Raw genomic sequence first — 24,535 nt, 5'->3', positions numbered from 1 at the left:
AGGTCGAAATACATATTGCTCTTAAACACTGTTTACACACTTTAAATTCCCGACCTTACAGTAGATCCAGTGCGTAAAAACTCTCGAACCAGTTTGTCAGAAGACTCAAGTCTGCACCAAGGCATCTTATACAGCCTCAGTTTGAGCGGAACTAAATATTGAGATCGTTGTTTTGCGGACTTTAAACTGAGACGGACGTCAACTACGTAATTGGCTGGCGAAACAGACAAGAAACTTTGACAACATACAATCCATATATTGAATATAGGTTACTCAGTGCATGTGCTAATTTCACACAGTTATCTATTAATCTTACATATTTACATACTATATACAACCATGTATATATATATACACACACACACACATATATATACAGTATACACACACACACACACACACACACATATATATGTGTGTGTGTGTGTGTGTGTATATGTACTATATATATATGTGTGTGTGTGTGTGTGTGTGTGTGTGTTTGTGTGTGTATATACACCCACACACACACACATATACATATGTTTGTATGTATGAGAGAGAGAGAGAGACATATATTAACACAAAATGCTTGATGTTCAGAAATACTGAGGGTACACAGCACTACTCTATTTCTTATAATAAATCTATGCATTTTAATCTCAACATTTTGTTTTATGTCTTTGTGGTGTATAACAGCACATTCTTCTTACTCTGCATGTTTTTACATGTTTACATACTATTGCTAGACATTGTTTGGAACTCCAATAAAATATTGGATAAAAAAAAACAATAATTCAATTATTTCTTTTTATAGAGAAGTTTGCTTGGTGCTGTCTAAATTTGCATATAATAATCATGGTGCAATCTTGGTAATTTCCCTGGCTGCTGTTTGTGATAAACATCTTCTTAAAATTGAATTTCTCGCTCTTACAATTAACACACTGTGGCTCTGTGTAAGTTAAACCCTTGGTGTGTGACCTGATTTCTCCTCTGTCTGTTTCAGCCTTTGTTTGTGTCCTGGCTGTCAGGTCCTGCGTGTCAGGGAGACTGACTCTATCATCTTGGCCTGCTAAATGTAGTTACTCTGAGACCTGTCTCAGCACGGAGTCGCTTCCATGATGGTAGCAGGAAATCGGGTTCATTCAGAGCTACCCTTGCTTTACCAACAGGGGTGAAAAGAGTATATCACTATAAAAGATCAAGTAGCTTTTTTTAACATTATTGAGCGCTCTCTCTCTCTCTCTCTCTCTCTGCGTGTGTGTGTGTATTTGACTGAGGAAAAGACCTGTTGTCCCCTTGATTGAGAGGATTAAGAGGAGGTGAATTGCCCTTAATTTGCTTTTGCTAGGACAAAGAGCGTTGCAATCTAATTGTAGATAAAGCTTCCCAGTTTACCATTCAAATGTGTTCACGGTTTAAAAGTTACAATAATTTTTTCCTTCCAATATTTAAATAAAAAATATCAACGAGCAAACGCATATTTAGAAAACGCATTGATAAATATGTTATATTGAATATAGTATTTAGTATTATTACTATTAGTATTATTCGTTATCTTGGTCAGACTGCCGCCTTAAATCGTGTTGCGTAGTCTGTCATCGTTCATCCGGTTTTGCACATGGCGTTTTGATCCCTGTGGAGATCTAGCACGACAGTTCACACGACACGGGAAGCACAAATCGAACAAACACCGCCCATCCTGGTTTCATTGCCGCTCCTGTGGTCAGAGCCTGAGCCGTTCGCTGTCCGCAAGCCAGTGGTGCTGAAATCTCGGTTCGTCTTGACAACAATGTAACGGCGATGATTCAAAGCAGAGGGGAACCCGAAAAACAGAACCACAATGGACGATGATTTGTTTCAGCTTAGACAGCTCCCGTAAGTGGATATCTTATTCTCTTCCATTCATTAACCGTTGGCCTTTTTTTAGCTGCTAGTCTGTGTGAGGCACCGTCTCTGCTGTCATGTAACCTATTCTCTTTTGTGCATTCATATTGCGGTTGTCCTCTCTAAAACCAATCTGCTAATAGCAAAATATGAAATATCAGTTGCTTATATATGCATATGCTTGCATTTCCCTCTGTAGCCCATGTCTGCGAACTGGTAACACGTAGAAGGACTTGTATGTAGCATGTTTTAAGAAAGCTACAGTGTAAACAAATCCGATAAATGTGAACTCACGTCGCGTTTGCCGTTCAACTGGATGACTACTAACAGGTTAACAGTAGGTGACCGCACGTCATATTCCGCACTGATAGACACGGCGTTCGACTTTCATTCAAAAAAAAAAAAAAAAAACACCCTTGACTGGTTGTCCGTTTGTGCAACAAAAGAGTCATTAAGCGTGCCACCAGAGCAAAAGCTCAAAACTAATGTAGACGACCCTTTACCCATACCACCGGACTAACTAGCTCTCATGTTTTTGGTGTGGTGATTGTAACGAGTTCATTGATGTTTGTTATGTAATGTCCCACGAATTTGCTGAAGTGGTCCAGTAGCATTGCTGAGCAAGAACACAGATACTCATGAGAAGGTGTCAAGCGCTGGTATGTGTCTTTTAACTTGAGCTCTATCCTATAACAGACTACAAAGAACATTTATGATATCCATTGAATGCAACGAAGCGACAGTAATTGAACAACAATATAACAATACTGAATACTTGCTAAAAAAAAAAAATAGAATGATGTTGCACTAATACGACAAGTTAAACAGTTTCTTCTTCTTCAGCAAGAAGATTAATTCTGGAAAACTAAGAAAATCTATGCTGCGATGATTTCAGTGTGAATCTCCACAATTTTCTAATATTTTCTCTAGCTCCCGCTTTGATTTCCGCCCGTCAGGCAGTTTGAGTGGTTCGTCGTATGATTGATACTTTGCAAAGAACAGGTCTGCTGCACAAGGAATTACTTTTTTTTTTGGATATGTGTAGGAGTGGAATGTAGGTTCATACTGATATATTATTCCGCTGTAACGCAGTGACTTGGCAGCCGGCCCAACTGCCATCTCTCAACGCGCAGAAGTCATGTGTAGAATGACATTTAGTTCAACCTTCCGGTGTTCCTAAATCGACTCTGCTGCGAGCGCAAACACATCTCTGAGTTGAATTTTGTTCTCTCCTTGTTGATAATGACACTGAGATCCACGATTACAGTAATTAACGCCACCGCCCGGCTCATCGTCCCACACTTAGCATTCACAGATGAGTGACTAAGCTTTTTAAAAGGCGGCAGAGTATTTTCAGACATGGGTTTGAGGTACTAATTTACTTTAGTATTGTACGAAAAAGGTTATTTTCACAAGAGAAAACTCGTCATTTCAAATTAAAAACCCAGCTTCGTGCTGCTATGTGTGTCCTATTAATGTTTTTTTTTTTTTTTAACTGTTTTCAGCTGTGTTCCTGGCTTCTCGTTGCTTCATATATTTATTCCACCGACTCTCTTTGGCCTCAGATCCGTTTACAGCACACGGATTGCGTAGACAGGAAGTGCTCTACTCGTCTAAGCACCTGTTTCTTATTCCTTATTCATTCAGTTCGGACCGCAGTTGTTTACAGTTGTATGTAATTTTTAGTGTTTGCAGAGTGTATGTACGGATCTCATAAAAGAGCAATGTTTTCAGTTCATCTTTGAGTGGGCAGCTGTCTTCTAGAAGGGTTATGCTTGTGGTTATGCTTGCTTTCTTAGTCCTACTCAGATCTACCTGATTCATCTAATCAAGACTGTGAAGAAGTTTGGCCTCCCAGAGGAGAAAAAACACTGCCTATCTAGAGTGTACACAATCCATTTTTTTAAAAGCTGTTTGACCCTCCATGAAAAATAACCCATGACATCAGTGAGGCTGGTCCAGGTGATGCTCCTCCATTTAAAATCATGTTGATCTTTTGTGCCAAATGAGAAGTCAGACAGTCTTTGAACTACAGAACAAATTCATCAGCATTTAATTGACTCTGAGAAATGTTTATCTAGTCTCGCACAAGACCAGTGTGGGACACGATGAAAACTAATTTATTTAACACTGGACAATTACTTGTGTAGATATGAGAGTCGCCGTGTATGATCAAACGGTTTTAAATGTTATCGGTTGCCTCAGATGCACAGGTCTTTGTTGTGATAACATCAACTAATCAGGTGACCTTTTGTCGATCTTGATGTCGGGCTTTCTGTTCGGCAGCGTGGTCAAGTTTCGCCGTACGGGTGAAAGCACTCGGTCGGAAGATGAAAACGTGGCCAGGGATCCCGGTATCCAGATCGACGCGGGCCAGACCGACATGGAGTCTGTTGCTTTGGCGGACGGTGCCCCTGTACCCAGAGAGTTTGCCAACCCCACAGACGGTAGGCCTCACCCTCTGACTGATTCAGTGTTTCACACACTGGTTCCTTGTGTTGACTTTGTCTTTGTGTTGACCAAATGCTGCAAACGTCCGATGTCTGTTATAACTGTGGTTTTAAGAGGCATGGACAGTCCACCACACAGTACTCCTGCACAAAGCTGGTTATTTTAAGAAGCATAATTTTGTTGAACGATTGGTTGATTGATGCCATAATATAGATCAATACAGACAGTGAGTCTGCTGCTGTCTTCTCTCTCTCTCTCTCTCACTCACAGACACTTTCATGGTTGAGGATGCGGTGGAAGCCATCGGCTTTGGAACATTCCAGTTCAAACTCTCCATCCTCACTGGCCTATCCTGGGTGAGAACCTTTATCATTTCACCCTTTGTCTTACTGTAATCCAGTGGCTCTCAACTCCTGTCCTAGGAGGCCACTGTCCTGCATGGCTTGGTTGTAACTCTTCATGATCACAGTTAATTGAGCTCATCAAGGGCTTGATGATTAACTGATCGTTGGAATCAGCTGTGTAAGTCCTGAGTTAAAACAAAGATGTGCAGAACTGTCCCCCCCAGGACTGGAGTTGAAGATCATTGTTGTAGTCAAATCATAGAGCTTTACGAAACGGTTACAAGACAGCCTTATGGGAATTCCACTGGTGGATAAGAGGAAATAGTATTTACGTCCAGAACATATATAGACCCGCTATATAATATCTAATATAGGCTGTAGCTATATTGTGAATGAGTGGGTGATTTATACTGTATTGTAACTGAATGTATGCACTGTTGACAGTGTTGGTATTTTGAGATGTTTGTTTGTTTGTTTGTTTGTTTGTTTGTTTGTTTTTGGCCCAGATGGCTGACGCGATGGAGATGATGATCCTCAGTATTTTAGCTCCACAGCTCCATTGTGAGTGGAGACTGCCGAGCTGGGAGGTTGCTCTGCTCACTTCGGTACTGTACTCTGTCTCAGAAGACGTTTACATTCATTTCAAAAAGCTGATCCTGTAGAGGGGCTGTTTCTTTTTTTTTTTCTTTTTTTTTTAAATCACCCATGTCAATCAAAGCCACCTAGACAACCATGGCATTAAGTGACTTGTAGACAGTGGTAGAAAACCATCATGGTCAAAAAACGTACAACCCCCATATGGTTAACCGGATTTTTTCCCCCCTTGTCATTAACAACCACTGCACCGTTTTTCCCTTTTTGGCCTCTTCACTTTCTAACATGTCTAAATCTTTGTTTTTCTTATGGGTGTAACAGTCATCTGGGCAGTAGTGAGAGTGAGTTTAGTGCTAGCAGTGCGCTAAGGCTTTTTGTCAATGTGTTGTCATTCAGTTTTGCTTGTAATACTGTCTATTCCACCATATACATCATCACAAAGCAGTCAGTGCTCATTTGTGTGAAGCTTCTCTGGATCTTTGTGTGTTGACTAAATGCTGCAAACGGCTGATGTCTGTTATAACTGTGGTTTTAAGAGACATGAATGACCAACCACACATTACTCCTGCACAATGCTGGTTATTTTAAGAAACATAATTTTGTTGAACGATCGGTTGATTGAGGCCATAATATAGATCAATGCAGACATTGAGTATGCCACTCTCTCTCTCTCTCCCTCTCTCTCTCTCCCTCTCTCTCTCTCTCTCTCTCTCACATGGTTTTGATTCTGGACCAGGTGGTGTTCATAGGAATGATGATTAGCTCTTCACTGTGGGGGAACATCTCTGACAAGTACGGCAGAAAAACAGTGAGTGTTGTTCACCAATCAGAACCACAAATCAAACCTAAAAAATGTAACAAAATAGGGAATGTTCACCTAAATAAACGAAATGGGAAACAACAGACGAAATGAAAAGACAGAGCATTGAAAATCCACAGGAATAACAGAAATATCAGTTAACAGCCTTGCAAGTCTTAGGTACCAGAGGAGGGAAAAAAATGAGTATTTTGTCACGTTCTGTGTGTAGGAGAATGTTAGAAATTAAAAACATGTTAACACCTGGATCTGAGGCCCGGTCTGTGGTCCGGTTCAGAGTTGCGGTGCTGTGTGTCTGTGAGCAGGGTCTGAAGATGAGCGTGTTGTGGACCATGTTCTATGGACTCCTCAGTGCGTTCGCTCCCATTTACGGTTGGATCCTGTTCCTGCGGGCGCTGGTGGGCTTCGGGATCGGAGGAGCTCCTCAATCGTAAGTGATCGGCGGACCCTGAAACTCGACCGATGAATAATTCATTAAAAACACGCGCTGACTGTAAGCAATAACCATTACGTAATGTTGTGAGCAGATCTGAAAGCGTGCAGTTTTTTTTTTTAATCAAATCAGATGATGTAATACATTAAGTTTTCCTTAAATTTCTAAACGTCACGTCATTTGATTTATTCCAGGTCCAATCACCTGCCAGTCACCCAGTTAGTCACTGCAGCAATGTAATACATCTTTATGAAAGAATTCAATAGGATTTAAAAGCCTCATAGAAAGAATATGGTCTTATAAATTACAGCTGACTGGCCATTGTAATGTGCTTCCACTTTAAGAGATATAGCACAGATACACTCCCCATAATACCTGATGACACTCACTGTTGGTTCTCCTTGTAAAAAACGATCGATGGCTATTTGTGTTCACTCTTCAGTTGGTACGGTAAAGCGCAGCATGTCCGATGTCGGTTTCTGAGTCTCCTGTCATCGTTGTTTTGATTGCTCTCTTTCTCCAGAGTGACCCTGTATGCTGAGTTTCTTCCAATGAGGTCAAGAGCAACATGTATCCTGCTCATAGAGGTACAGACTTCACCCCTGTCTCCGTGTATCTTCACCCCGAGAGATGAAACGAAAATCGATTCGGCTTTAATCCGATTCTAGCTACCTATTTTAGCTCTGTGAAATGTTCTGAGAATATCATATGCAAAAAAAAAGATTTTTGTTTTTTTTTTGCTTTAAGAACAAATTACTTGGAACACCCTTAGAACATTCCTGTCATGACTAATCTCATGAAAAACCTACAGAGTGACTCTAGAGTGTTTCCCGTAAGCGTGGATTATCCAAACCATGAATAACTGATTTGGAGGATTAATCTGAGAGTGTATTCATGATTATTTATGAATTTCTGCATGTTTTATTATGAATTTCTAAACATATTACATTATGTGCAAAATTTCCGCATGTGTTTCAGATGCACTGGTATCACATTGATTTATATGTCTTATTGATCTGATCCATCTGGACCGACGCAACTTCCAGAATCTTCCATTTCAGCTCCCTCCTGTTGTGCCAGCTCCTTCTCTCTCTCTGAACTGCTCTGGTTCTTTGTAGATATTCTGGGCACTGGGCACGGTGTTTGAGGTGCTTCTTGCCATCCTGGTGATGCCAACCTTGGGCTGGCGCTGGCTGCTTGCCCTTTCTACGATACCCCTCTTTGTCTTCGCCATCCTCTGCTTCGTAAGTATGACTAAGTCCACCGCAGGGCTGCAGACGGCTCATGGAGGTTGCTGTAAAAGCGGTTACATCTTACACTGGGCTGTTTCTGTACTTGGTGCAGAAGTGACAGTTCACGTGTGAAACTATTCAACCAAAATACAGAAACCTCTGTCGGTGCGGTTGCATGACTCACCGAACAAATGTTTGTGAGTGGTGAAAGATGAAGATTAGGTTTAAAGGATGAGCAAGGTAAAATGGCAGAGAATTAGAAATATTACCTCATGAACTTTTCCAGTTTGTTTTGGATTCTCTTGGCGGCTCGATGTTTTCGTTTTCGTTCGATCAGTGAAACAGCATGGTGTTATACAGTATGTTTGAAACCGATCTTCAGAAATTGTTTGAAACTGTGCAGACATTACATACACCCACATTGTCTGTTAAAACGCGGCTATGGATGTCCAGACGGACATAAATACTCACTGGTTCCAAAAAACTCAGACTTTTTTTTCTGCTTATGCGTGTGTGTGTGTGTTTGTGTGTCTGTGTGTGTGTGTGTGTCTGTGTGTGTTTGTGTATCTCCATATGTGTGTGGGTGTGTTATCCGTAAACAGTGGCTGCCAGAAAGTGCCCGGTACGATGTATTGACGGGGAACCAGGAGAAAGCTCTGGCCACACTAAAACGCATCGCCACGGACAACAACGTCCCCATGCCCCTGGGAAAGCTCATCGCCGCCCGACAGGTGCCCACCCCCACCCCCGCCCCGCCCAACCCCAACAAAGATCCGTCTTCTCAAACTTTACTCCGTAAAGAATAATTACCTCCCTTACTGCAGTCATAAGTCAGCGTGGAATGTCTTACTCTTTGTGTTTGGCCACTGTGACAAATTTGAATGACTTGGCTCTTTCCCAGGTCTGTCCTTTTTTGCCTTGTGACCTTGGTCTCTTGATTAATAAGATAAATGGTAGTTTTACTGAGGGTTTTTTTTTTGTTAACGTTGATGTTTATTTGGTAGCGCTTCAACACACTGAGTCACACCGTTAGAATTTTAATTAAATTTAGTTGAAAAGAACACAGGGCAGAAGAGCCGTGTGAGGGCCACCGGGACAGGACGTCTTCATTCTAGTACTTCAGTCTGATCCAGTTTGGTCTTTGAAGTTCTGTATCTTTTTCTTTTTCTTTTTCTTTTTCTCTTGTCTGCCCTTATCCGTTCTGTTCATCAGGAGGACCGGGGGAAGATTCAAGACTTGTTTTCGCCGCATTTTCGCTGGACCACCGTCCTCCTGTGGTTTATCTGGTAAAAAAAAAAAAAAAAAAAAAGACGCCCTCGTAGATTTGTCCTGTTGTGTCTTTCAGATTAATGACCATCCCAAACAACAATTACACTTCAGTAATGGCTTTTTCACTTTGCTTCAGTTGGTGCCTGATGTGGCATGTGTGGAGAATCGTTTTGCTTTTAGCTGTCTGGGAAAGTTCAAAGATAGTTTTTTTGATGCCTTTTATGATGACACTGTCTTTGCATCATTGATAAGGTATCTGATGTAATGTACCATTTAGAGAGTGATCTATCCATCCATTAAAATACGCTGATTGCTTTTGTGTCTGTTCCAGGTTCTCAAACGCGTTTTCTTACTATGGTCTGGTTTTGCTGACCACTGAGCTATTCCAAGAGGGCGGGGCATGTGGTCGTAAGTCTGAGCTTCTGATGATTGACAGCTGCAATCTGCAATCGCTGCACTTTGACATTAGAATGATATCATATTAAATAGACGGTGCATTAATAAAATCACAGAAAAACACCCTCAGACAGAAAATTTCAATGAAGATTTTCAAAAATGTTTTAATGAAATTTTGGCCAGTTGTATAGCTAAATATGCCAGTTCAAGAATCACAGAAAAACTAATTTTCACTGTTATGTGCATAAAAAAAATAGACCATATAGAATAGAGAATTTGAGTGTTTTTTTTATGTATCGAAAAAGTGAAGGCACTGGAGCTGACATAGATGCTTTGTCTCCCCCTAGAGGCCACAGGCAGTAAAACAGAGCCAAGGTGCAGTTTGGAATGCAAGTACCTGAATTCAGACGACTATAAAGACCTGCTGTGGACCACCCTGTCTGAATTTCCAGGTAACATCCAATTTCCAGCCAAGCATGTTCCAGCAACAGTCTTGAGTCAGACCCTCTCTGTGCTGTACTGAAGCTGAAAGAGACTGAGGAAAATTTTTGATTGACTCTGCGCAGGCCTGCTGGTGACCTTGTGGGCTATTGATCGGCTAGGCCGGAGGAAGACTATGGCACTGTGTTTCTTCATCTTCTCCCTGTGTATGGTGCCACTCTATGCATGCGTGGGAAGGTGAGAGCTCCCCCCCCCCCCATGGTGTCTCTGGCCTCCCGTGTTGCTGACTGCCGACATTTTTTCCAAAAACTGTGAATGTAACAGGATTATTCTGGATTTACAGACACACAGACATTTATCAACATCATCAGCGCAGTGTCATAATCTATTTTTAAAAGGATGTGGTATTTGAATAATTCCTGTACCACACAGACATTACGAACGATACATCATGTTATGAGAAATTCAATAACTTAAAAGCAAGTGCAGCATTACAAATAGATTCAGCATGCGCCTGTTTTGCATCAGACAAAAGAAAATTAAATTTTTACACAGAGAAAAAAAAATGCTGAAGGTGACACAGTTTTTTTTTTTTTTTTCTGGTATTCAGCGTTATCTCAGCTACATTGCAATGTTGCGTCATAGTACTTGCAGCAGATGGTTTTAGTGCTGTGTCTGTACTATTCATTTGTTACAATGACTCTCTGACTCTTGGCTTCAGATTGCATCTGAAATGGCTGTTAATGCTGTGGTCGTTTTTGTCGCAGGACCTCCCTGACGGTGTTGATATTCATAGCGAGAGCTTTCATCGCTGGAGGTTTCCAGGCAGCGTATGTTTACACCCCTGAGGTGAGGACGGCTCGTACCCCCCCCCCCCCCCCCCCAAAAACGCATAAACCGTTGAGACTCTACGGTCGTCTGAAGGGCACAGGTTTATCCCAGATCTAAGCTTTGATTCGGGGCAAACTTTTTTTTTATCTGACAAAGGTTCGTTTGACAGTCAGAGTTGTCCACTTGACGACCGATAAATCGCACGTGATAAAATTTCCCCCGGAATATACTCACGAAGATTCTTTGAGTGCTCAAACTCCATTCACGACACGTCGTGTCGTTCAGAAATGAGCTCTAATCATTCATTTTACCCTTGAATTTCTTATGAGTGTCACGTATGTTGTTGTTTTTTTTTTTGGATGACTTGCCTTAGCCAGTTATTGCTTGATTGTGCTTCTTGTTCGATTTAGGGCTCGGTTTAGAACAGTACCTTTCAGACAGGGGCAGACTGTCAGTGTGGAATTTGAACTTCGTGCACCTGTTGCTCTCTCTAGAAACATGACAGTCATTCCCCACTGTCTCCCAGCTTTATCTGTGTGCCTTCCTGACTCAGAACCCATAAAATACAATCTCGTTTCGTGAAAGAGAATGCCGTCAGCAAGACAAGAGGTGCGTTTATGACAGGCATCTGGGTTCTCTCTAGGCCATTCTATATGTGGTTTATGAAGCCACATGCTGCTGGAGTCAGTGCCTCTGTCTATAGGAGTCCATGTCTTTCTCTGGACCTTGACCTGAAGACCAAAGACAATTATGAAATCAAAGGGAGTGAAATATTACTTGGGTTTTTTAAATCTGATTTTATGTGTTAGAATATGTTTATATCTTAATCACAACAGTGTGGAGAGTTTCTCCTTTTTTTTAAACTTTGATGTTAGTTCTCTTGTGGGTAATAAAGAGTCAGGTCATCTTGACTAGGATTCAGGCCCTGGACTGGGATTCAGGCCCACTGAGTGTAGACTGAGCGCAGACAGTTCAGTTCGGTTCTGTTCTGTTCTGCTCTGCTCACCTGTTCGTTATTTTAAAATGATGAGACTAGTCCTGCGGATGTCAGAAATTAAGAAGGTGAACGACTTTATTTATCAGTCAAGCTGAACATGAGTTTTAAGCCAATTTAAAAGTGATTGAATTGGAAGATGTCCCTGCAGAAGTTGTTTGGAATTTGGGTATCAATATAAATGATAAACATGGACAGTGGTTTCCCAGAGTGAATTACTATTTAAACTAAAATCATTCCTTACACCTGTCTCTCTGTCCCACAGGTGTATCCCACGGCAACACGGGCCCTGGGTTTGGGAACCAGTAGCGGGATGGCCAGAGTTGGTGCTCTCATCACTCCATTTGTGGCACAGGTTCGGTGATGTCACACTTTCCCCATAATTCCTTCAATGTGAATGAATCTCATATAAATGCTGTTTGGCTTGATTTTAGGGGCTTAAAAATAGCCTGAGCGTTTGAGGTACAGCGTAAGCCAAAAGGCATTCGTATGTTGTTGTGTGTAAAACTGTAATTGTAATTGTAATTACAGGGGTAACTGTAATTGTAATTGCAGTTGTAATTGTAATGACGTCACGCCCTCCCCGCCCACATGCACTGAGGCAATTGTTGCATGAACAATATTATGGTGGAATTTTAGTATCCGTTTTAATCATTGTTACTCATGTCCTGTGCTGTGGACCCATAATCCAGTGGTTATTTGTTCATGTTTGCTTCTGACTCACCTGATTCAACCTGTCAGCCACTTCATTAGCCTCTGAGTCGTCATCTTGATTAACTGAGCCAGGTGTGTCAGCACTGTTGAACTGGACAAAAACACGCACTTTGCTGTGGCTCGACAGGACTCGAGCGAATTAAGTCCAGGCTAAGCGGCTCTGTCGATCATTCTTAGCTCCTCCCACCTTCCTCCCACCCCCTACAGGTGATGCTGGAATCCTCTGTGTACCTGACACTGTCCGTGTACTGCTGCTGCTGCCTGCTGGCCGCCGTGGCCTCCTGCGCACTGCCCATCGAGACCACGGGGAGGGGCCTGCAGGAGTCCAGTCACAGAGAGTGGGGGCAGGAGATGATGGGCCGCGCCTCCACGCACAGCCCCGAGGCCATCCCCCGCTCCAGCTCCGGATCCCAGGACTGAGAGGGCCAACAGGGGGATGGATGGATGGATGGATGGAGCGATGGATAGACCGGGGGGGAGGGGGGTGACCTGAAAGAACGGAGAGAATTTGACTCCTAATCTTCTCTTCTCTAGTTCAGTGTGTATCCCCAGTTTCACAAGAATATATGTTGTTTTTTTTGTTTTTGTTCTAGTTCAGCGTTGGCACCAGATTCAGACGCAGAAGGGATCACCGATTAGGGTGTGACGTCTGGTGTTTCTGGTGCCGGGCTAGAACGAAAACGGGGTTCCCCTACTCGTCCCCAGTGGTGGAACTGGGGTCATGGGTGGAAGGTGTTTCTCAAATGCAGCTTAATATGTTTAATAAGAAACACACAGCACTCCTGTCACTTCTGATCTGATTTCAGTCACTCACCACATGTTCATTTGTTTTCTGATGTCGCCTGATGACGTGGAGGAAGAAAAGAGAGAAAGAAAGAAAGAAAGAAAGAAAACAGAAGAATGACATGAGTGTGAGTTTAAGGAGTGAACAGTCGTTCCCCTCGTCCAAACTGCAGATGGATGATGTTCCATCACAAAGCTGAGAGAAAGCACAGAGAGAAAGACCGCGTGTGTGTGTGTGTATGTGTATGTGTGTGTGTGTGCATGTCTGTCTGTGAGCGTGAATAAAAGAGTGTAAGATGAGAAGAGATGAGAAGCAGGGCCCGGTTTACTAAAACCACTGGTGTGTGTAAAGAATTGTAGGGTATGGTGAAACTGGTAACGTGATAAGGGACTGGGAGAGGTACCGGCGACGAACAGATCACTGATCCCGTGCACATGCCACAGAAACGGTCATGGTGGTAGATCTGGCACACACTGTGTTACAACAAAGCAGAGTGTGATTTTGCTCCACTCCTGTTTTTCTTATGGACCTAGTCAGAGAGCCTTACATATTCTGTCCCACTGTCCTTTTGGAGGGGGGGTGGTCAGAGGTCAGAGGTCAGAGACCTGTTGCAGACTTGCCTTCTGGGATAGACACAGTTACTTTTAGCATTTATGTCATGCATTCATTCATTCATTCATTCATTCGAAAAAAAAAGAAAAAAAAAACAGTTGAAAGTATTAGGAAAGAAAAACCGGAGAGAGCCTCCACTACATGGTTTAAGAGGAAAGGGGGAAACCTCACTGTAGTACATATGTACTGTGACATAGCATTTGCCAAGCTCTAGATCCTATTTGCCACAATGTGCTCACTCACTCACTGGGACGCGGAGTGACTTGACTCGTGAACACCAAAGTCATTTTTATTCCTCCATGAGTATTAAGCACGCGCACACACACACACACACACGCCATTAGACATTAGTTGGTATTTTGGTTATTCCTCCCAGCTGACAGTATTCCCTCAGAATCAGCAGAGTCATGGCCGTTAGTCAGATGTCCGTCAGAAAATACATTAATTATGTCCATACACGGATCAGCTCTAATTATGGTTTATAATTGGGCAGAATATACAAGTTACTGGGGAGTAAGACTCAAAGGTAATATCAGAGGACTGTTCCCATCCATCAGTGAGACCATGAGTTTTTCTTGACAATTAAAAAAAGGGCGTGGCTCTGTCCTCAAGTGCAGAGAGGTCAGTCTAGAACATTCTAAACCCACTCACCAAGCAGTAAACTAACAAACGTACATCAGTATTCTCAAATGACCACAAACAGAGCATTAAGAAATTAGTAAGAAGCCAGACCAATTTCTTGTTATTTCTTACAGTTAAAAAAAAAACAAAACACTTTTTAATTCCTTTTTTTTGTCAGTGCTTTCAATTTTTTTTTTTTTTTATTTAGTGAATTTTATCCTTGTCATTTGGTTTGGTCTTTCTCCTTTCATTGGCTCACACAGCTGTTAACCACATGACTGCGGAAGAGATCACTCATTGCTATACAGAATTAGTGTCATTAGTGACTGTAAAAGTGACTTTGGGTTTGGGTCTTTGGGTTGACCTCTCGGTGTGCGAGAACCAAACAACAGATGACAACAAAAAATTCCATATAAACCTATGTTCTACGTCACAATGAGGTCGTATTATATTCTCAAATCTAGTACTTGAAGATTTTGATCTGTTTTGACCTAAAGTTTGTCCTATGGACATCATGTGAACAAAACAAAACAAAAGGTGTGAAGTACGGTCATCGATCAGGGATCAGAGCTAGTTCTCCTCAAAAGTATATCCAATACCCGAAACTCAACTAAAGTGAAAAAACCACATCTTAAAACACAACATAGACACAGGATTTGCTGCAAGGAAAAAGTGAACAAGAAGTCTTTTTATATGTGTACAGTTGAAAGTCCAGTTGTCTGGTTGTTGGGTGTTTCGTCACGTTTTCCGTGTTACAGTGAGCGGGGTTGAACGTTTGAAGTCATGTCGAGATTCACCATGAGTAAAAGTGATCTGATTGAAGTTGTCCACGCTCTCTCTCCTACATGCCTGCCTTTTGCAAATTTAGTGCTGCGTTTTTAGTGTTCTTTGCACAAACTCCTGCCATTGCACTGGATGTATATGTGTACAAAACAACAATAAATTATGTTAAAAAAAAATAAAAAATAAACAAAAGACTCTGTGTGGGACTGAAAACATCTTTTTTTTCTTTTTTTTTTTTTAATATATTGCTGAATTCAGTCAGTCATTAAAAATAATGACAGGATTCTGTCCAACATTTGTATCAACACGGAAACATGATCCATTTTTTTGTGAGGCATTAATAATTAATACTGCAACAACTTCCATCAAAGTTATTATTTCATCATAAGTTCTATGATCTGTTTATTACCTCTATAAAATCATTTCCCATGTCTCTGTTAGTAAAGAGTAATGGCGGCATTATTTTCCCCTCAGAGACGGTAAAAGAAGGATAAGATAGTCTAGCAGTAGTGGGTTTAGGACAAATATTAAACTTCCCTGTTGTAATCAGTTACTCGTTAATTAACATGTTAATTTTAATCGTTTTTGAACTGCCAATGTGACATCAAATTCCAGGCTAAACAGCAAAAGGCCACTCGCTCCTCTGTTACTCAGATTTCGTAGGAATGCTTAAATCTGAATTTATTTTGGATGTTAGCATACATATTCACCCACTAGATCTGTGTCCTAAAGCCAGCTTCTACACTACAATCAGTCATGTAAGAACAACCGTCCAGACAAACGCTGTTTGAATGTTCCTCAGCGGCACGTGGACTGTCTTGACTAACTGAGTGGCACTGTGCTGGTTGCCCACTTGATCACAGGCGGGATTTTGGCCCTTTCTGTTCCAGGATGTCCCCGAAAAGCCTGGCAGCTTCCTCTGCGCAGCCTCTGTGGATGGTCAGGCCGAAACCTCCATGCCCGTAGTTATGGATAACCTGAGTAATACAGAGACATGTAATTAATGCGATACTACAAAACCAGTCATTTCTGATGGCTTTCCTGCAAGAGCACACCTGCAAGGTTTGAATCTCTAAGCTTGCAAATGGTGTCATGTACCAGAAACCTCAAAAAAAAAAAAAAAACAATTTTGCTTCCAAGACATTTTACCTGAAATGTTCACATTCTAGGAACTTTCACAAAATTCTAAAACATTCATTTTAGGGTGGGGTAAGAGTAATCTGGATCGACGGGTAATCTCACCTCAAATGTTTTCGCACCCGACTGCATGGTCTCTCTTTCGAGACGCACTTTACTGCGCACGGGTCTGAGTCCTGCCCAGTCCTCCACTATCCTGGCATGCTGAGAAATAATCATCATTTTTATTGAAGGTCAGGCATCACCAGAGAAACAAGAAATGGACTTCTAGGCTTGAATTGAACTGAAGGGAACTGAACTGAAGCAATACACCTGTGTTTTTATTATTTATTATTTTCCCCCAACCTTGAGACTGGGTTCCAGTTCACACGCTGCTTCCCAAATCTTTTTGTGGTCAACGGAATTGTTGTGGGTACTCCAGTTTCCTATTTGGAAAACTCCACCAACTGTCACTAAACGACTCCTTTAGACAAAATAACGTTATCAGTTTACATAAAATGTACAGTTGTAAACTTTGTCTTGAAACGCCTTCAAAGATATCTTTGTTTTAATATCTTTAAAAAGCGTTATAGATTAATAGTAAGAAACAGCATATTACTTTTACAGACACTGAAAAAAAAAGACAAAGTGACCTGTGAGTATATGTCTGCAACAAAAGATGAATGTGTCGTATACAGACACATTTATATTACCCTGGTATAATATAAGGCGAGTTGTAGACACCCTTATCTGAACTGTGCGTAAGGATCCAGTGTTTCAACCAAGGGGCATCCACCTGGGTAAAAAAAAAAAAAGAAAAAGAAAAGAAAGATTTGAGTTCACGCAGGTCTGTCTGGTAGTCTTTGATCTGAGCCAATCATGTTCTGTCTGTACCCTGACCTTGATGATCTGTCCCCGACCCGGTTTGAGTTCCGGATCAGGCTGGAGTTCACCGGATCTCACTCCAGTGCAGTTAATGATGACATCCACTCCACTGTCAGCCAGCTGAGCAAATAAAAGTTAAAAAAAAAAAAAAGGAGAGAGAAAAAAGAAAAATATAAAAGATGAGAAACAAATAACTGAAACTAGATACTTAACACACACAGCATGCCTAACCTAGTCTTAAAACAACCAAAGCTGTTCCACAGTGCCACTTGTCCACTGATTTTCGTGCGGTGTGGGAGAGATTGAGAAACATGGTATGATCATTGACTTGACATTATATTATGTTTCATTACAATGTTGTGTTATTATTCTAACCCACGTCCTGCTGCTCTGAAGCTGGTTTTAAGAGGGATTTTCAAGCCCTCATAGTTTGAAACTCAAGCCCATAAGGGTTAGACTCTTTCCATGAGGGTTAAGATAATAAGACCCCATCGTCATGACGACCTACATCAAGGTCGACGAAAGGTCACGGGGCACAGGAGTTCGACAGCAACCGTAAGGGGGTTTGCATAGCAATAACCTGTTCTTGCCATACTGATTGCAAACCGCTAGAAATCTTGAGCAGGAAATTGGACGCTAAGCATCTCGGTCACCATCTGAGCCATGGGAAATTGTTTTTAATGCCTCACAACATTACGCTGACTGAAAAGTTCAGTTAAAAACAACACATTGTAAATTAGCTCTGTTAAATTCAACTCAAGAAGATCAGGAGAGAAGCTAAAAGATCAGTAGTGTAGAACTCAACACCATGTGTGGCAGGGGGGTCCAGTTCAGAATTTGAATTTTGAACTCTTGTTAACTGATTACACAAGAAGCCTCCCATTTATGCGTACATCCTAGCAACTGCTGCAAGTAGAAAAAAAAAATCTAACATACAATCCATTCACACTAAAGACTGTAGCAACTGTCTCTAGAGTACATTTTAACTTTAAAAGTAGTAGTCTGACCTCATTAAAAGAGTTTATCTTCTTCTGGTAAAACTGGACACCTCTTTGCTTTAACCTGTATTGGAGAAAACACACGGAAAAAAAAAAACCCCTACGGTTCAATCTGTTCAAAGTGCCATTTGGTTATACATTGACAAACTACACTGTGGACAGAATGTAATTAAAAAGTACAGTGAACAAGTCTGAATTTCATGATGTTGTAACTCCCTAGTTGGCCTCTGTCATCCATCTGCATAACTGGAGATGAACTCTGAAAAACCTGGAGGACTTTAAAGTATTTGCCGTAATCGTCAGTCGCCCGATCTAAACAGTTTACCTGCTCTTTACCTGACTCCCTTGAAAGAGTAACGATATCACTCATAACAAAGAACAGAAAAAACAAAAAAAGAGATGAAAATATACTATATATCTATACACAATATCCTGTGTTCTATTTTCAGCACATTGCTGATTAGATAAGACAATCACTCACCAATCCGTGAGCCAGGGCAAATAACTCTTCCCTTCCACCATGAGCGCAGTGTTAAACCATCCGAACCTAAAAGGGTGTTGCGGGTGGGGGGGGGGGGGGGGCACATTCATTAGAGACTATGACTATGCCAGTCGGTGCCAAAACAATGAGACTGTGCAGAAGATGAGGGGCGCGCGCTAAGGCCGGTATAGAACACGCTGCCGTGCTGCATTACCCCTCATTTGTTACATCACAATAGCAATGAGCATTACGGAGCCGTGCTATTGGCCGTTCACTGTTATGCATTAGTACTCAAAGCATGTAGTTTTACTAATTACATGAAATATGCTGCATTTCTATATAAGTCCATATTAAAACTGTTCGAGGATGGCTGTTAGCGATGCACTGCTTATTATAAACCAGGTTTATGAACAGGGTTTAGACTAAGGTTAATTTCTTTTAACTTGATGGAATTGGAACGGATTTAAACATTTTTTAAAAAGCAGTGAAGGGGCTGTCAGTACTTGTATCCGGGGAACATCTCCAGCTCCCGCTCGGTCAGCTGGCGAAAACCCAACACGATATCTTTGAACGAAGGGTCCTGTTAAGAGAGACACAGATCTGAAATCATTAAATCTTTTTTTTTTTTTTTTAATTCTTTCGTTTGCTTTTTTTTCTTTGCAGTCGTCACCCAATTATTTAGTCATTACACTTGTGTCAAGACTTGTGGAGAGTCTCTTCAGTATTAAACAGATGGAGCATGTCAATGGCCTTCTCGTTTGTGAGGCTATACACAGTCACGCTTTGGAAGAAGCATCTTATCTGGGACAGAGCATAAGCTTTCATCTGTACAGACTGCTGCTTAAGTGACTGCTATAGATCAGAGTTTTCCAACCCAGTTCCAGGAGGTCCATCATGCATGCAGGTTTTTCAGAAACTAATCACAATTACTACGGATTTTCTCTCAAAATTCGACCACATTATAGTTTCAAAAAACCCAGTGTAATCACTCTGTGCCGCTTGGTGTTTCTGATAACACAACAAAGTGATGAGTGATAAAAAAATAATGTCAGTGCTCCGAACACCTCCGCTGTAGGGAGAGCAGACAATACTGGAGAGCAGGAAAGGTTCACAAACTATTTCACAAAGTGACCACCTCCTGGACTTTTGTCTCCTTTTGGATTTGGGTGTCAACATGTGCAAGACAACTAACGCTGGCAGTGAAGTTCAGGTTCAGACAGTCTGAAACTACACACATATTCACTTACAGGAGATGGCTCAGTGCACAGGTTGTAGCCGGACTGAAGGAAAATGCCCATTTTTACACACTCGGGAGAGTTAAGGAAGCTTAGCAGATAGTCAAAGGTCTCCTTGTTCCATTTGCTGAAAAAAGAACCATTACATTGGTATCATGGCCACCAAACACAAATGCCTAATTACATAACACACACATACAGACCACACACAAGTAAAGCTGACTCATGATCAACCCTACTGTACACTCAATTTACTCCACGTCTGTTGTTAATCTCGACATTACTTTAAAGGAGGCAAGTTGCTTAAGAGTCATTTATATCCGTATATGAGATGTTATTATATTTTATACCGTGTTCTTCTTGTTACGTCACAGTAATTACACTCAGCTAACTGTTGATAAACCGAGCACAACTCAGCGGCCTTTGTCTTATTGACAAGTGAGTATAGACTCCTTAAGACTATTGTGACGCAGAGACGAACTTAGCCTGTCACCGTTTGTTCGGTCACTCACGTTTCCTGGACGTTGCCTTTATCGTGAAGGTACGGCTGCCAGAAGCCTGCAGCGCCATCGCTGGTAGTGAGCGGCGTGAAGACGTCGGCGTACACCTCGATGGTCAGCGGGCTGACTTTACCGTTGTAGTGCTCGTAAATACTCTGCGCCGTGGCCAAACCAATAACTCCGGCGCCAATGACAGCCACACGCATGTCTGAGTGTAAATATAATGGCATTTTTACGGCATTAATATTAACCATTTGTAGCAAAGAAAAATCACTAGTAATCCTAAATAACATCAAGCTAAATTGAATTCAAATTAAATTCAAGATAAATCTGACCGAATGTTAATGTTCTTTCTATCTGATGTCAGTAGGCTAAGTGAACACAAACGACTTATACATTGTACTTTTTTTATTTCAACGTCCGGCAGCCTCTTGCCCTGTAAAATGTCATGCACCAAGTAGATGAAATAATTTTGATTTAAAAAAAAAAAAGCAGTTTGTTTAAATTCGCAGATTTTGCCGTATACGTCAAATAGTACAGATTAGGCCTACAACATGCAGTAGTCAGCAAGAACGTTCCCACCGATGGCCTCAATAACAGCCCCTAGGGCGACTGACAGTGTGCGTTCATTTGCATACCGTGAGCGTTGTCGCTCAGCAAGTTTCCATGGAAAAGTTAGCAGGAGTTTGCATATGTTCGCATACTATGAAGGCAATGATGGTGAGCAAATGTATGTAAATAATCATTTCCATTAACATACAAATGAACAACAAGGGCACGTCAACTCCATGCGCTGGCGCAATTCGCTTAACGCCGTGTGAGATTTGATTCTGCAACTCAGACGCTGCCAATAGTGAAAACGGACTCACGATGGCGGCCAGAGTGCTTATGGATGTGAACTTTAAAGCCTTAGCTGTTAAAAATGTTAAGTACTGAAGTTAGATTAGGGTTGCAAGCCATCCGAAAGTGTGGCGTTCAGCACTGATCAGACTTACCTTCTCAGACTAGTTGCTCTGGTGCACGCGACGGAGTTTCAGAGAGCAACCCTTCCAAATAAGCGTCACAAGTTCAGAGTGGCGCAGCGCCTCCACACTCCCACTGAACTCGTGTAGTAATAATTAATCTCGATGCAGTGGCGGCTGGTGAGCTGGAAACAGAGGAGGAACAAACCTCCTCTTTAAATCTATCATAAATTTCAACAGGTTGTCCGTTAATCCGCCTTGATTAACAATAAAACTAACGATTCGCAGGATAATTAACACCAATCGCGTAAATACAGTAAATGACTACCAGTGTCATTTCGTCATAGTGTTATTTCTCTTTACTGAACCGTGTAGCAATTGTTACACCCACACGTTCTTGTAATTTGTGGATAATTGTAGTTTTCGCTCTCTGGCCGACGTCAGGGAATATTATGTCAAATGCGCTCGTCTGATTTGCAAGATTCTGCCGTTTAAATGCTCGCGAAACACCGTGGATTGTCTGAGGTGCTATAGCGAAAGCTATAATGTGAAATTGTTAAACTAGGATGGCAATTATCTGAATACATATTGGAAAACTAATCCCTCAACGTGGTTTACATTGTAGCTTTCTTGTGTGACGAAATCCCAATTGAAAAACGTCAGTAAAGTTATTGAAATCGATCTCAATTTCTGAGAATAAACTTTTAGGTTAGAAAAAACAGGATCCTTTATCTGTGTAATACATCAGCGTTGAGTGCAATGCACAGTAGGCCAAAGTATAGCACTCAGGCCTAAACTAGTTTGCAAAATCAGAAAAAGACATTGATAATCATTTATTCTACGCGATTGGTTTTAATTATTCTGCGAATCGTAAGTTTTAATGTTATAAAGGCGTAACAGGTGTGAATTAATGATAGGATTAGAGGGGAGGTTTGTTCCTCCTCCGTTTAGCGCTCACCCCACACCACACCAGGTACCACCCCAAAATACCATCTGTCTGCAGAGCCGCAGATTTACACCAAAAAGCAGTCTCACAGCAGCAATTTCAGGCCGGGCCTTTCAGCGCATGCGCTGACACTTCATTTGGTTTTTCCTATAGCGACTGCTAGGCTAATCAGCATCTCAATCGTTTTAGGTGGGTTTCCGATAAATAACTGAAATAAAACAAGGCTAGTGTCATACACACTTTTGAATCTTTTATGGTTAGGGTTAGGGGTTAGGGTTAGACGGTCGGCCACTGGCCTGAAACCGCTGGTCTGAAACTGCGGCTCTGCGGCTCTGCTGTCGCCACTGTCTTGATTCCTTTGTCCTATTACGTCAGTTTCGCTACGCAAGTTTCTTTGCTCATTAAAAAAAATCTCTATCTAATAAATACACCGAATAATCTTTGTAAAACGTATAATTCCAAATAAAACAGACCAATTTAAAACGACCTTTAAGCGAGACGATTTTTGGCAAGTGTTTTCAAGAAGGCTTATACCACATGTTTTTTCGCAAGGCCAAATCATTTGCTGTTATTTGTTTACAGTGATTATTATCTTTGCAGTTGTGCCCTTAAATGCAGTGAAGAGTCTTAAGAGGGATGATACCATATTCAGTATCCTTGAGCCCTTCAGAACATCATCATCATCATCGACGTCGTCGTCGTCATCATCATCATCATCATGGTCTTCTTCTTCTTCTTCTTCTTCCTTTGGGCTACAGCGTTATCATCTGAACTTATATTTGGAGGCCAAACTGTGTCAATGATTTATAGGAAACCCAACATGCAAATTTCTGTTATTACCACAGTGCCAATTTTTCCTCTGTCAAACCTTAGTGCCACAAGGGTATTTCTGAGACTGACTGAGAAATTAGACAATGCAGTTAACTGGAAAACTCAAATTAACATCTTGACAAGGGTCAGTGCTGACCAATAGGAATATACCCAATCTTTTTTATCTCCTATTGGACAATGCTGACTATTGAGAAGCCACAATGTCTAAGCTCATTCAACTGTGAAATACTTCCTCATATGGACTCACGAAATCACATGTGTCAAATCCTGTTTCAGAGAGGCCAGTTTGTATGTGGGTTTTTAGTGTGCCCTCTGCCTCTGAATCAGAATGCTTCCTCACATGATGATTTGCCAGGGATTTGAAAATCAAACCAGGACTGTCCACTCAACACTAATAGCAATGTGGCAATATAGAGGATGCAGCAGATACATGCTGACATATACACCAATCCTCTAGGAACTGGTAATGAGTCTGATACTCTTTCACATGGTGGTGTATCTATATTTCCCTCCAAATTCACATTCTCATGCTTATTACACAGACAAACACACTCTCCTTTTATTCAATCCCATCGTCATTCAGTACTCTGCCTTTATAATACTGTATTTACAATGTTTACTGAATTAAAATTCATTTCCAATATTTGTGCATTCACTAATTTATTGTAATTACAAATCGATATTTTCAGTGTGTGTGGCCTAATTAGTTACATTTTTCAAATTAAGTTAACATTCTTTTTTTTTAAACATTTGTTTTTAAAATGCTGGTTTAAAATGTACAAATTTTGAAACACCAGTACGAATTTATGTACATAAACATGCAACATTTAACACAAGCCATTTTCTAATCAACATGCTGAAATGTCATATTGTTTGTTTAAGATAATAATAATAATAATAACAATAATAATAAACAGATTTACCTACAAACGATGCCTCTTACTCTTTTGAATAGTGCATTTTACATGGGGTGCAAAATTTACTCAACAAACTGATGGAAGAGACATTAGAATCACATTTCATAATTAGTCTACGTTATGATTCACGCCCAAAAGACATATTCTCATTCCAATTTGCTGGCTAGCAGCGGTAGCGACAGCTTGTCTCTAAGCCAACCTGCCTTTGACTGCATCTCAGCATCATTGCAGAAGCAGCTGATGACATTTTGCCTGGCATACGGTCTCTTTTTCCCACTCACTGACAGCTAAGCTGTGTACTACAGTGAACTTAACACTGAGGAGACATGTATTTGCACCAAAACAGGATTCCTTTTAAGCTTAACACTAGCATATTCACAAACAACAACGGAAGCTGTATTCATCCCAGCTGGACCATGGATTTCTAACAGCGGTGACTGGAATATAGACTGTGCTAGCCACAATCAAACACTGGGCACCCC

General features: G+C 41.2%; 3 protein-coding genes across 4 annotated transcripts in view; 1 reads left to right on the top strand and 2 right to left on the bottom strand.

Annotated features, from left to right (window-relative positions):
* Nucleotides 1-125, bottom strand: part of usp30 (ubiquitin specific peptidase 30) — a 6,664-nt gene extending 6,539 nt beyond the window's left edge. The window contains exon 1 of one of the 2 annotated variants that reach the window (XM_030791515.1): nucleotides 55-125. In XM_030791515.1, the coding sequence (XP_030647375.1) occupies nucleotides 55-125 (71 nt within the window). The remainder of the gene's footprint in view (nucleotides 1-54) is intronic. The other variant, XM_030791516.1, reaches the window with a different exon arrangement.
* A 1,697-nt stretch (nucleotides 126-1,822) lies between these two features.
* svopa (SV2 related protein a) lies at nucleotides 1,823-12,802 on the top strand. The gene is made up of 16 exons (XM_030791724.1): nucleotides 1,823-1,857; nucleotides 4,153-4,313; nucleotides 4,588-4,673; nucleotides 5,168-5,266; nucleotides 5,992-6,063; nucleotides 6,378-6,502; nucleotides 7,029-7,092; nucleotides 7,624-7,749; nucleotides 8,340-8,468; nucleotides 8,950-9,023; nucleotides 9,338-9,414; nucleotides 9,750-9,854; nucleotides 9,969-10,080; nucleotides 10,611-10,692; nucleotides 11,934-12,023; nucleotides 12,590-12,802. Exons 1-16 carry the CDS (start codon nucleotides 1,823-1,825, stop codon nucleotides 12,800-12,802), a joined length of 1,650 nt encoding a protein of 549 aa, XP_030647584.1.
* Nucleotides 12,803-15,406: 2,604 nt separating this feature from the next.
* Nucleotides 15,407-21,481, bottom strand: dao.2 (D-amino-acid oxidase, tandem duplicate 2). Its single transcript, XM_030791650.1, has 11 exons — nucleotides 21,393-21,481; nucleotides 20,410-20,605; nucleotides 19,910-20,024; nucleotides 19,166-19,242; nucleotides 18,663-18,728; nucleotides 18,191-18,245; nucleotides 17,199-17,303; nucleotides 17,012-17,094; nucleotides 16,665-16,782; nucleotides 16,425-16,523; nucleotides 15,407-16,159 (listed from the first exon to the last, which is right to left on the bottom strand). The coding sequence occupies exons 2-11, from the start codon at nucleotides 20,601-20,603 to the stop codon at nucleotides 16,040-16,042; spliced, it is 1,032 nt and encodes a 343-aa protein (XP_030647510.1). The 5' UTR covers nucleotides 20,604-20,605; nucleotides 21,393-21,481; the 3' UTR covers nucleotides 15,407-16,039.
* Nucleotides 21,482-24,535: the final 3,054 nt, after the last annotated feature.

This window comes from Chanos chanos, chromosome 14, assembly GCF_902362185.1.
Source record: "Chanos chanos chromosome 14, fChaCha1.1, whole genome shotgun sequence".
Lineage (NCBI taxonomy): Eukaryota > Metazoa > Chordata > Actinopteri > Gonorynchiformes > Chanidae > Chanos > Chanos chanos.
This window is presented reverse-complemented; position numbering and strand designations above follow the sequence as displayed.

Excerpts from the sequence above, each read along its gene's own strand:
- svopa (XM_030791724.1), top strand. The coding sequence starts at position 1,823 with ATGGACGATGATTTGTTTCAGCTTAGACAGCTCCC. Across the intron at positions 6,064-6,377 it reads ACAAGTACGGCAGAAAAACA|GGTCTGAAGATGAGCGTGTT; the intron begins GTGAGTGTTGTT and ends GTCTGTGAGCAG. Across the intron at positions 6,503-7,028 it reads ATCGGAGGAGCTCCTCAATC|AGTGACCCTGTATGCTGAGT; the intron begins GTAAGTGATCGG and ends CTCTTTCTCCAG.
- dao.2 (XM_030791650.1), bottom strand. The coding sequence starts at position 20,603 with ATGCGTGTGGCTGTCATTGGCGCCGGAGTTATTGGTTTGGCCACGGCG. Across the intron at positions 18,729-19,165 it reads GAGATGTTCCCCGGATACAA|GTTCGGATGGTTTAACACTG; the intron begins GTACTGACAGCC and ends ACACCCTTTTAG. Across the intron at positions 16,524-16,664 it reads AACTGGAACCCAGTCTCAAG|CATGCCAGGATAGTGGAGGA; the intron begins GTTGGGGGAAAA and ends ATTATTTCTCAG.